This window comes from Excalfactoria chinensis, chromosome 6 (genome assembly GCF_039878825.1).
Source record: "Excalfactoria chinensis isolate bCotChi1 chromosome 6, bCotChi1.hap2, whole genome shotgun sequence".
NCBI classification, from domain to species: domain Eukaryota; kingdom Metazoa; phylum Chordata; class Aves; order Galliformes; family Phasianidae; genus Excalfactoria; species Excalfactoria chinensis.
This window is the reverse complement of record NC_092830.1, coordinates 20,789,526-20,801,818: the sequence shown is the minus strand read 5'-3', so window position 1 is coordinate 20,801,818 and position 12,293 is coordinate 20,789,526. Positions and strand designations below refer to the sequence as shown.

The 12,293-nt window shown below is 41.6% G+C and overlaps 1 protein-coding gene across 4 annotated transcripts; it reads left to right on the top strand.

Annotated features, from left to right (window-relative positions):
• Positions 1 to 2,156: 2,156 nt before the first annotated feature.
• LOC140253696 (cytochrome P450 2H1-like) lies at positions 2,157 to 8,795 on the top strand. 4 transcript variants are annotated; one of them, XM_072339438.1, is made up of 9 exons: positions 2,157 to 3,102; positions 3,989 to 4,151; positions 4,924 to 5,073; positions 5,716 to 5,828; positions 6,131 to 6,337; positions 6,754 to 6,889; positions 7,150 to 7,337; positions 7,978 to 8,119; positions 8,614 to 8,795. In XM_072339438.1, exons 1-9 carry the CDS (start codon positions 2,926 to 2,928, stop codon positions 8,793 to 8,795), a joined length of 1,458 nt encoding a protein of 485 aa, XP_072195539.1. In that variant the 5' UTR covers positions 2,157 to 2,925. The 4 variants fall into 4 exon arrangements, with proteins under 4 accessions (XP_072195539.1, XP_072195538.1, XP_072195537.1 ...); XM_072339437.1 differs by having other exon boundaries at positions 5,716 to 5,876; positions 6,161 to 6,337; XM_072339436.1 differs by having other exon boundaries at positions 5,716 to 5,882; positions 6,161 to 6,337.
• Positions 8,796 to 12,293: the final 3,498 nt, after the last annotated feature.

Sequence of the window (12,293 nt, the reverse complement as noted above, 5' to 3'; positions counted from 1 at the left end):
GATATTACACTGTCAGATGGTGAACTGATCCATGATAACTTTTCTCATAAGGTAGGCACTGTTTGCAAAGCATGTATGCTTGTCAGCTTACTGTCCTGATTCTGGACTTTTGCTGCCTGCCTTGGGGAAGGGCCTCATCTCATTTAATGCTAACTATGGAAAACAGATAAGTTTTATTCACAGATGATCAGCAACAGGAATGACACAGTAGTTTACTGCTGAGGTCACCGTACAGATCACACAACAGGTGATAAGGCCTGAACTTCCTTGCTCTTTCAAAGACCAAGCCAGGATGTAGCAATCTGTTATATGTTCTAAATGACTGAAGAACAGAGACATGTCACTGGCTTGGTCCCGAGTCAGCTGAGTTGCATTTTGGGTCCTGTGAGTTCAGACACAAATGTTTAACCAAACCTTTTGTGCTGGCTGCTAAATGGCATTTCTGAAGTCACCTGAAAAATAATGGCAAGGTCTGTGTCTTATCTTGAGCACTGCCTGCATAGCATGTTACAAGTAGACATGTTTTGTAAATTGTTGAATCCTGATTGTATCACTGAATCTTAATACCTTTGGTTATGACATAGCCTTTGTCTTTAAGGCAGGAGTTGACACTGTGATTTTCTACAAGGGGCTAGAAAGAATCCTGCTGATATTGATAAGATTTTAGCAGCAGAGATGTAATTCACAGCGGAATAGACATGATGCTTTCAACAGACTAATCCGCTAAATGAGAACATTTAATGAAGTAATACATGTTAATGTACAGACGTAGGAGCCTGAGGATAGGTGAACAACACCATGACAACAGTCCAGTCAGATCAGGATCCTGTCTAACACTGCTGAAAATGAGGTCCGAAGGATAGCAGCAATGCAGCCATGGAGGAATTGCTTTTTGATTGCTCTCCATCGTCCAGAGTTTCCTGGGCATTTTTGAGTACTCTCAAATGAATTTCTGCCATGACTTTGCCTGATTACTTTTGAACGCATATGAACTTATCATCTGCATCCTAGCCAATGGCATTCTGCAGCTCATGATCTGTGAAGAACTGTGTCCCTTTGCCCATATAAAATTTGCCTGTCGCTGTTTTGGCATTTTCTGACACCATGAAGGCCACAAAGAATATGGAAGCTGGCCAGTGGGCATGCCACTGCTAATGTGATGCTGGCTGTTGGTTGGAGGTGGGAGGAGACCTTGTGCTGTTGATGGCTGTCAGCCAGCAGGCAGTTGTAATATTGTTGTATGTCAGTCAGCAAGATAAGAGTAATTGCATTTTGCCTGTATGTACTGTTATTATTGTACTTTTGTTTCCATTTTCCTCTTCTGTCTCAGTAAATAGATGTGATCTCAACCTACAAGTCCTATTCTGTTTTCAGTTCCCTCCCTCATCCCACCTGGGGGGAGGGAGAGAACATCTGTGTGGTGCATGATGGGATAAACTACAACAGCTTGTTTTCATTTTAGGATATCCTTGGGCCTCTCCTAATGTGGTCTTGTGGTCCATTTAATATCCAGTTTCCTCTTCCACGTGCTTGATCTGCCAGAAAACAAAGGAAAGCCTTCCAGAGCAGCTGGCAAACTTGCAGATTCACCACCGGTACAGTCCCTCTCTATAATGTGTCCCAGCATAGGGGCTTCCATAAAAATAGATGGAGCAGGAGCTGCTGCAGCACACTCCTGATGCACGTCTCTTTCCTCACTAAAGCACATCCAAACACACAGTTGTGTCTCAGCGTTTGAATCTCTGAAACTGAACTGTTTTTCAATTTTGTTGAGGTATGTATGGAATTGTGTAAGGGTTAATCTATGTAAAATTATTCTTAGATTCTTTTAAATCCATCACATTTCTCATGCCATGATTGGCTTCGAGGGATTCTTTCTGAAGTTGTAAATATTTGTAACTGAATAGTTTACTGGGCAAGATTTTGAAGTCTTGATCCTGAAGATTAATTGAAAATAAATAAATAAATGAATAAATAAACTATGAACATTTTTTGCATCTATGTATATGAGAGGAAAAGAAGTGGGAAGCATAGCATTTCATGTAAGCTTTTCTGTTATATTAAATAACTACTGTTAATAAAACCATTCATTCTTTCATTCCCTGATCAGAAATGACATTAGGTTTGTTTCATGGATTTTCAAACCTTCTCTGGATCTTCAATTAGTTCCTAGAAATGCCACGTAGAGAAGGAGACCAGAGGTAGCTACAGGGTTCTGTACTCTGAGGATACCTTGTCAACTACAGGACGTGAGTAAAAGACAATTTCTGTACTATGGCTCTTAGATCCATTGAAATCCAGTGCATTCTCCATGGCATGACTGGTTCATGCAGGACTCTGTCTTTTGTGGATAACTTGTCAAGTGCTTATGGAAATGCTTTTGACCAAGAGGATAACTTAAAAGAGATCAGGGCAAATGGAGTTCTTTCTCAGAAATTTGCATGAGTGGACTAGGTAAAATATCGTTATTCCATTCCAGAAATGGAGGTGAAATACCTATGAAAAACTTGTGATGATGCCCTTATCTCTTTTAAGTACCCTACACTGTGCACACTGCATGGAAGGGATGGAAGGAGGAACAAAACAGCAAGAGTTGAAGCATATTATCAGCAGCTAGGCTCTATTACATCTCTATTATGAGCTCATTTGGCAGCATTAGGCCATGATTACTACCACATGAACGATTACTGAAAGGCACACAAGCTGTACGTGTAAAAAAGGAGAGTAAACACTGAGTTCATCCCTAGTTTGCTCATTCTAATCTTCAGCAGATTAATAAGTAATCTGCCACCTCAGCAGGAACAGGCAAGGTGATATTGGCTGATTCAATCCACGTGCTTTTGTTCTACAGCTTATAAATAACCTCAGGTTTGCAAGTCCCAGATCAGACTCTCCTGACACTTGACATCTCTTCCTCAGCTCAACATGGAGTTCCTGGGATGGCCCACAGTCCTCTTGCTGGTCTGTATCTCATGTCTTCTCATTGCTGCATGGAGAAGTACACCACGAAGAGGGAAGGAGCCTCCTGGTCCCACGCCAATCCCCATCATCGGAAATGTTTTTCAGCTGAACCCACGGAACTTGATGGAAAGCTTTAAGGAGGTAAGACTGTCTCTCTTCCATTGCTGTGTTGTCTCCACTCATCTTAATTCACCAGACAATGCCAATGTTGTTTGAGCAGATGTCAGACTTGAACAGAAATGGTACCAGATACGCACTTCCTTTGATGTATTACGCTGACTCTTGCAGTAACAGTACTGATGATGAGACCTGCACTGGCCTTATGTCTGTACTGCAATTTACAGTAGATTTCTAGACAAGGTTCTGATGCTTCTATCAAATCCACCACAACACTTTTCTGTTCATCTCCTCACTGCTCTCACTAAAGAGCCCAGCCCTATTTTAGGGAGAACCTTGCTCTATTTTCCTGCTGCCTCAGCTTCCTGGCATGTAAGTGTAATCTCCTGGGAGGAGAAGTTGTGAGTACAAGGTATGAATCAAATGAGTTTGAAGGTGAATGGTGCTGCCTGTTCCCTCCCTTGATACTGTCACGCATCTGGAAAAAAAAAAAACAAACCAAAACCTGTGTTGCAGAGTCTGGGAGAGAACAGGTGGAGTAAGTTAGTTTGGCTGTGGAACCTGTTTCTGAGGTTACTGTAATGGAGTGGTGACAGATGGATGGAAAAGGGCTGAGAAATGACTTGGCTGCCAGACTCTCTGAGCAGGGCTCTTATTCACCACCTCAGGACCCTCTGAGGGCAAATCCCAGTCACATTGAGAAAGCAGTCTTGTAGGGAAGCTCTACACCCAAAGTCCCAGTAAATACACAAGTTCTCACAATAGTAAGAAACAGGAAGACTATCTGTAAATACCTCCAGAGGATAAAACTAACTAACTAAATAAAAAGGACCGTCATATGAGGCTACAAACTTAATTGTCCATGATTAACAACCAAATGTGTCATTCCCTGTGTTCTTCCTTCCTGCAGATCAGCAAAAAGTATGGTCCTATCTTCACAATACATTTAGGTCCCAAAAAGGTTGTGGTGCTGTACGGCTATGACATTGTGAAAGAAGCCTTAATTGATAATGGAGAAGCCTTCAGTGGAAGAGGAATACTGCCTCTGACTGAAAAACTCTTCAAAGGCACAGGTACACTCCTGGTAACACTGCTATACAAAGATGATCGTGCCATTGCTATAGGAATCCTCTGTGAGGGCAGCAGAGGAGTGACTGGTAGACTTCAAGAACTGCATTTACACATAAAAATTAGGAATAAAGCATTAAAAGCCCAACTCATTACTTGCATCTAGCTGTAGGTTGAAGCCCTGGAGAACTGTTTAAGGTCCTAGGCTGGCTTTAGTGAGTTCCTTTCTATTTCCAGCACCCTTCACATACAGGATAAAATTTTGTTCACAAAAGGTACCTCTAAGATCTTACTGTTATTCTTCCTTTTCTGAAAATGCTGGCAAAGTCTCTACAGCTCAGGAGCCCTCAACTGTGTATTCCAGAACACAACACTGACAAGCAAATATAGGCTGTTCAAGCAAGGCTCACACTCAAGATTAGGCCCTGGGCTCATTCACCACAACAGCTCCCAGCAAGCATTTATTCAAGTAAATGCTTGTCCCATGGTATTTTCAGTAATGATACCATGTGTGAAGGTACATCCCTGATCATGTGCGTATTTGTCTTAGGCTACCTGCTCGTGGCCAAGATGACTTTAGTGCCAGCGTTCCCTTTTACTGACAGCCCAGTGTCATTTATCTTATTCTGGAAATAAAGATCAGATGAATCCTCCATCACTGCAGGAAAGCTAGGGTTTGGGGCATACAGAAACTGCAATAGATATCTCTTCCAGAATGGGAGTGGGGGCAGAAAATTTACTTCCTCATGGAATCTCTGTTGTTCCTTCTTGTGACAGGCATTGTGACCAGCAATGGGGAGACATGGAGGCAGCTCCGACGATTTGCCCTCACCACCCTGCGTGATTTTGGAATGGGGAAGAAGGGCATTGAGGAGCGAATCCAGGAGGAAGCTCATTTTCTGGTGGAGAGGATCAGGAACACACATGGTAGGACACAGACATATCTTCTGGGAAACCTTGCATATCTGCAATCAGACAGTGAGGGTTGTGCCACTGTTTCATCAGATCTTTGACCCAGGAAGTGAGCATACAGCTCCACTTTCTGCTATTTTAACCTATACATGTATATCTGATAGGATGTAAACTACTATTTCTTTTAAGAACCTCCCCTGAGGCTGGCAATACTGTGGACACTAATCTCCCCTTTCATAGACAGCCTTCACATACCATGTTCTGCAAGGGGGAAAAAAGCAGTTGTCCCCAATAGGATGCCAAAGTACCACAGTTCTCCATGAGCCAATAGAAAACTCAGTCTGGATATACATACAAATATCTCTGGCACCACCAGTCTAAGAAAACATGCTCTCCAACATTGCTATTTTCCTGATAATAACACTGCCAAAGTACCACTGTAAGCCTCCACCTTTTGGACTGGGATTAAACAATTAAACAGGAAAATCAGTTATTTACTAGTGGAGACGAGCCAACTGGATAAGCCTCTCACTACCTTCTTAAAGGGCTACAAAAATACGGGTCCCAAGTGAGTGCAAAAGTTCCTTGGAGGTATCAGGGAGGAGATGATGACTAAAGTACTGAAAGCAAGTGACTTTTTCTTTATTGTTGTTGCAGAGAAACCTTTCAACCCTGGTAAATTCATAACCCATGCTGTTTCCAACATCATCTGCTCCATTGTATTTGGAGATCGGTTCGACTACGAGGACAAGAAATTTCTGGACTTAATTGTGATGCTGGAAGAAAATGAAAAGTACCAGACTGGAATACAAATACAGGTTTGTGTTGCTTCATCATTAATAAATGTATTATTGATTGAGGGTTTAGAATTAAAATCTATTCATGTTACTCATTTTTTATGGGGGCCACATTTCATTTTTTTCATTTTATGGACATCCTGAAGAACTATATCACTGAAAAACAAGTTCACATAAAGCCTTTTCTAGAGGAAGGTGAAACCATGATTGAAAAGAGGTTACTCCTTCTTATACTAACAGTTAAGTGAAAAGAATATTCTTTGCAATTTGACCAGAACATGCTTTTCCTCCTTTTATTATTACAGCTCTACAATTTCTTCCCAACCATCATGGATTATTTGCCCGGGCCCCATAAAATGATGATAAAAAGCTTTGAAAAAGTTGATGCCTTCATTACTGAAATCGTAAGAAGACATCAGGAATCTTTCGATCCCAGCTGTCCTCGAGATTTTACCGATGCTTTTATCAACAAAATGCAACAGGTAACATAAGAGCCGTGAGAGCTCCTTGGATGTTACGAAAACCACTGTTTGAATCCTTGCATCATCTCACAGTTGTAGCAGCACACTGGGCATTTGCACACACAGAGGGAAACCTGTTTTTCTTGACACCTTCATTCGTCTCAATTTTCCTAAGAAAGATTTGTAAGCACAGCACTAACCGTGGCATACAGCACTAACCACAGCTAGGAAAAGCTGCTGACCAACCCCACTGATGTAAATCAATACTCTTCCCGTATTATCCCAAATGTCACTATAAGAACTGATTATGTTACTGTCATTCCTGATCTTCTGGGGAGGGTGTGTCTAAACACACGCAACATATAGGCACAAAACCTCCTATGTAGAAAAGTTTCTCATTGTTTTCACACAAAGAATTCTGCCAAATTTTCCTCCAGGAGAAAGGGAACTCGCATTTCACTGTGGAGTCCTTGACCAGAACCACAATAGATTTGTTCCTTGCGGGAACAGGAACAACCAGCACCACACTGAGATATGGACTTCTGATTCTCCTGAAACACCCAGAGGTTGAAGGTAAGAGGAAAGGGAATATTTCCTTGAAGATGTATTTTAAGCTATGGCTTCAGAGTGGACAATCTGTGTCACTACCACTGGTGGCAACAGACCCTAATAGCAGTGATGTCTGTCAGTCTTATCTTTACTTCCAGGAAAGAGCAATCAGTACCAAGAATGGTCATATATTCTTGGGGTGGGGGGGGTGAAAATCAAGCTTTGCTGCAACTGTGAGGAAAGGTTTTGGAAAACATCCATTCAATCCACTTATTCCCTAACAGAGAAAATTCACAAGGAAATTGACCGTGTGGTTGGCCGAGACCGAAGCCCCTGCATGGCAGACAGGAGTCAGTTGCCATACACGGATGCTGTCATCCATGAAATCCAGAGATTCATTGATTTCCTTCCTCTTAACGTTCCACATGCTGTGACCAAGGACACCATGCTCAGAGACTATTTCATTCCCAAGGTCTGTTGCTGGGAATGTCCATAATCTCTTGCTGCGCTGTGCTATATTATTTATGCTTTACTTCAGTTTGAAACACAGTGGGATGCAGTAAAGAATCAGAATAATTTGTTTTGGGAGAGGAACTGGTCCTTTTGAGGTGCCACTATGCATTAAGTTGGATGATGTTGTATGCTATGATTTCCTTTTATGTATCAATCTTTTGCTACTTCTTGTTTGCAATACAAATAACTATTAGTGAATGAACTGCAGCTATGGAAACTGTTATCCCCTAGAGAGGAATGTGTGTAGTAAATATCTGAAGAAAAAAAAACAACAACAACAAAAAACAAAACAAAAAGACAACAACAACAAAAAAAAACACAAAACAAAACAAAAAAAAAAAAACCACAAAAAAACCACAAAACTCCACCTGTTTCTCTAAGCCTTCTAAATGACCTTTAAGACTGTACAGCTGGCATTTTCAGAGTTCTGCCAGCTTGAACATTCTAATTCTGCTAATTCTGACTGACATTGGTGCACAATGGGACCACATAAATGTTAAACCAAAGCAGTGCTCATACACTCAGCTCTGGGAACTGCTTGATGGAGCCTTACTTTGTCATGTAACCAATTCAACTTCCTTCTCCCTATTCTAATCCAGGACACCTTGATATTCCCTTTGCTGTCGCCAATCCTGCAAGACTGCAAGGAATTCCCAAATCCAGAAAAATTTGACCCAGGACATTTCCTAAATGCAAATGGTACCTTCAGAAAGAGCGACTACTTCATGCCATTTTCAACAGGTAAAGTCATCTTTCTGTGTCAGGTTCTAGACTATCCTCTCCTCGAAGCTCTTCAGAGATTTCAGTGGCTCTGCCACCACAGTCTGAACAGTGATACCTGCAGTTCTGCTGGTCACTTCTGGGCAGCTCTATCCCATGTACGACCGTTTCACTTTACCTCCTTTTCTTAACAAGTACCAGAGCTCCTCCAATCCTTTCCTCCAAGAAAGGATGCACAATGTGGGACATGTCACCATGCCACTTCTCTCTCCAAACTAGTGACTAAACAGGAATAGAACAGGAAAATCTGGAGACTTCAAATTGCAATGGCCCACAAAGTACTCTCACACTGTTCTGAACACAGAGACTTCAGTTTAATTCAGTTCACTCACCCAGAAGACTGCAGTGCTGCCCAACCATTCTGAGAAGCCAGAGCTTCCATGGCAGAGGGGTTAAAACAAGTTGCCAGGAAAAGTACTCCACCATCACCTCCTTCTCTTCTTCTTTCCTTGCAGGAAAACGCATCTGTGCAGGAGAAGGTCTGGCCCGGATGGAGATATTCCTGTTTTTAACATCCATCCTGCAGAACTTCACTCTGAAGCCTGTTGTAGATCGCAAGGACATTGACATTTCTCCATTAATCACCACTTTTGCAAATGGGCCCCGACCTTATGAGGTCTCATTTATTCCACGATAGCCAAGTGAAGACAGCTGCCACTTCCCAAATTAGAATGACAGTCTTCTTGAATAACTGTCATTGCCCAGCATGACGAGACTGAAACAATCAGATCATTTGCTTGATTCCTTATGGACAGAAAACTGCTTTTCTCTGTGAACCTAGAAGGACATGCTGTAGTGGAAAGTCACTTTCTACAAAGCTTAGACTCTCACACGCTGTCCAAAATAGGTTCATGTCTCAACTGTTTCATTTCACTCATTTGTAAGAAACGCATTGCAGCTTTAAGACACGATCTAGAAAACCTCCAGTCTCACTAACAACGTGGGAGATGGCTGGACTGAACCTACTGGACCTGTCAGAATTAAAACTGCAATTACAGCACTGCTCATTGATAAAAAAAAGAGAGTGAAATAATTGTGGGATCTCTGTGATGCCTTCTGAAGGATAAAAGGAAGCTTGAATTACTTATATGAAATACATGAAAATTGCTATAGAAATTTTACATACTTCAGGTAAAGGGTTTCTATGAGCTGCCAAAGACAGATGTATGGATGTAGGACTGGAATTTCCCAAATCAATCATGTTCGCAGCAGCATATAGCTTATTGTGACTGCAGTGACAAGAGAGCTGAATCCATGCTATGTGAAATAATACAGCACTTGAAATGTCACCACAGTGGAATAAACTGTTTAGGTAAGCAGCAAAATGTTCATTTCTTTCACTGTGTTACTAGTCTTGATATACCATGAGTTATTTGGTGGTACAAAAAGTTTAAAACAAAAGATATCACAGGTTGGCAGAAATACAAATGAAAGAAAATGCATCAAAATACCTTCTACATTATCAGTATTTATAACCTGACCTGAGCTAACTGCTACAAGTCTTAATGTGAGATACAAACAAACAAACAAGCCTATTTCTCCATGCATCCGTACTGCTCTTCCTCTGGGCCTGCTCACACTCAGTGTTGCCAAGGCTCTTGCTTCTAGTGGTATGGTACACAGGACATTGCATGCTTATCTGCAGAACTGAAGGAGGGCTACATGACTTTTCATGGCAGACCTGACAAAAAGTCCTGCCACTTAGCAACACAAAGAGTGACTTTCAAGCTTGGTTAAATCATTCTTTGCCCTGTTGCTATTAACTCCCAGATACATCTTGCAGAACATAAGAATGTCTGTAAGCTTAAAAAGTTTCTAGGTCGCTGGGAAGCACTTATGGAAACGTCAGTCAGTTGGGAAAGTGGTAGTGAAGAACAGAACCATCACGTTTCAGGCCCACTACAGATGTCCCAGATGAGGAACTCAGTGAAACAATCCAGGGGAAAAAAACAAACAAACAAAGCCACTTGAGCTGTTTCCCCCTTAGCAGGGCAGCAGCACTTGCCTGAGACACCATTACAAATTAACACAACATAAATCGATAAATGGCAGCTGTATTCCAGCATGACTGAGACACTCCCAAGTTGGGCACATAAGCATAATAACCACAGAGACAGAAGCAGAAGACAAAGCTGTAGGCTCTGCCACTATCAAAAGAGGTTTTAAGGAAATCAATGGCACTACAAAATCGCTGCTGTAGACACTTTACAGCACCACAGGAGATCCAAGGCAAGGCAAAAGCAAAGCAGAGTCTGTGATCTGAAAGAAACACAGTTTAACTCCTTGCAGAAAAAGACAGGAACAACTCATGTGCCTTAAGGCCACCGTTTCTATCCAAGAAATGCTCTTGTATGAATTGATCTAGATTTCTTTCACTGCAGGAAATACAGCAGTATCCCAAGTAGTAAACAATGAGAATGGGTATCCAAGTAGCTGAAGACAAAGTTATCAAAACCTAGCCATGAAGTCTGCATTTGACTTCTGTAATTTCTTCAAATGTAACCTGTTCATTGAGGGAACCTCAGATCCCTACTGCTATATGGCCTTCACTTCTCCATCACAGGGCATACTCAGCTTCCTGAGAATAACAAACATAAAGGCTTCTAGCACATTTCAGGCCTGGCATTACAGCTTGGAGGCTTACACCTTATTCTGTGATTGACCTATCAAATAACTTCTTACGTGACAGCTTTCTTAAATTCCCTATCATCATCTCAAAGCCCTGGATGTCATATCCTTAATAAAGGCTCTGCGTATTAAGACAAAAATCACCAACTATCAGCAAATGGCTTTCACCAGATTTGGTATCCATTGCTTTGCTTCCTCTTGTGACACCAACATCTCCACATTCCATGTACACAAGCCCATACATTCATCTTGTATTCACTATTAAAAAAAATGGCTGCAGGCACACCTTTGAGTCAGGCTGAAGAAATTTCCATCAGAAGGCTTCTCAAGCTCTATTCTTTTGGGACCCTAATTAAACTCATTGATTTGCTGCAAATTCTGAAAGAGTTCCTTCTGTGCCCCTTCCAGCAGTCAAACTTCAAGGCCTGAACACATTCACTTATGGAAAACATGCAATTCATTTAACAGAGGGGATACAGTCTGAGCTGGACATCTTTGGTTGTAGCATGGGGGACGTTCAGAGGCACAAATGAATACAATTGCTGAAGCTCCTGTCTGGCAGAATTCATGTCATGCACTTGATTTCAATCAGCTGAACAGGACCTTTCTGAGATTTTATATTGTCAATTGGTGAATCTGTCCATCATCATTTCTATTTGAAGTATGCACTGTTTTCAAACCATATACACTTGCTGACTTACTGTCCCGATTCTGGACTTTTACTGCCTGACTTAGGGAAGGGCTGCTTCTGATTTAGTGCAGACTATTAATTTAAAGCTAAGCTCTATTCAAAGATGATCAGTAACAGGAATAACACAGTGGTTTACTGCTGGAGTCATTATACAAGCCACACCAAGCCTGATACTACATGAACTTCCTTGCACTTTCGAAGATCATGCCAGGTTGTAACAGCATGCTACACATTCTAAATGACTGAAGAGCAGTGTCACGTCACTGGCTTGGTCCTGAGTCAACTGAGTTGCATTTTGGGTCCTATGAGTTCAGACACAAATATTTAACCAAACCTTTTGTGCTGGCCGCTCAAATGGCATTTCTGAAGTCACATGAAAAATTATGACAAGGTCTTTATCTTATCTTGAGTTCTACCTGCATAGAAGTATGAGTGACTTGTAAACTGTTGAGTGCTGAAATTATCAAGGAATCTTAATACATCTGTTCGTGGCAAAGTCTTGTATGGCAAACACTGACACTGTGTGATTTTGAGAGAGGCCTTGTGCTGTTGACAGCTGTCGGCTGGCAGGCAGTTCTGTTATTGCTGTCAGTCAGCAAGAGGAAAGTAATTGCATTGCATCTGTACGTACTGTTATTATTGCACTTTTGTCTCCATTTTCCTCTTCTGTCTCAGTAAATAATATCGATCTCAACCCACGAGTCCTATTTTGTTTTCAGTTCCCTCCCTCATCCCACCTGGAGGGATGGAGTGAACATTGGTGTGGCGTTCAGCTTCCTGATGGTCATTTTTGTTTTTTGGTACTCTTGGGGCCCC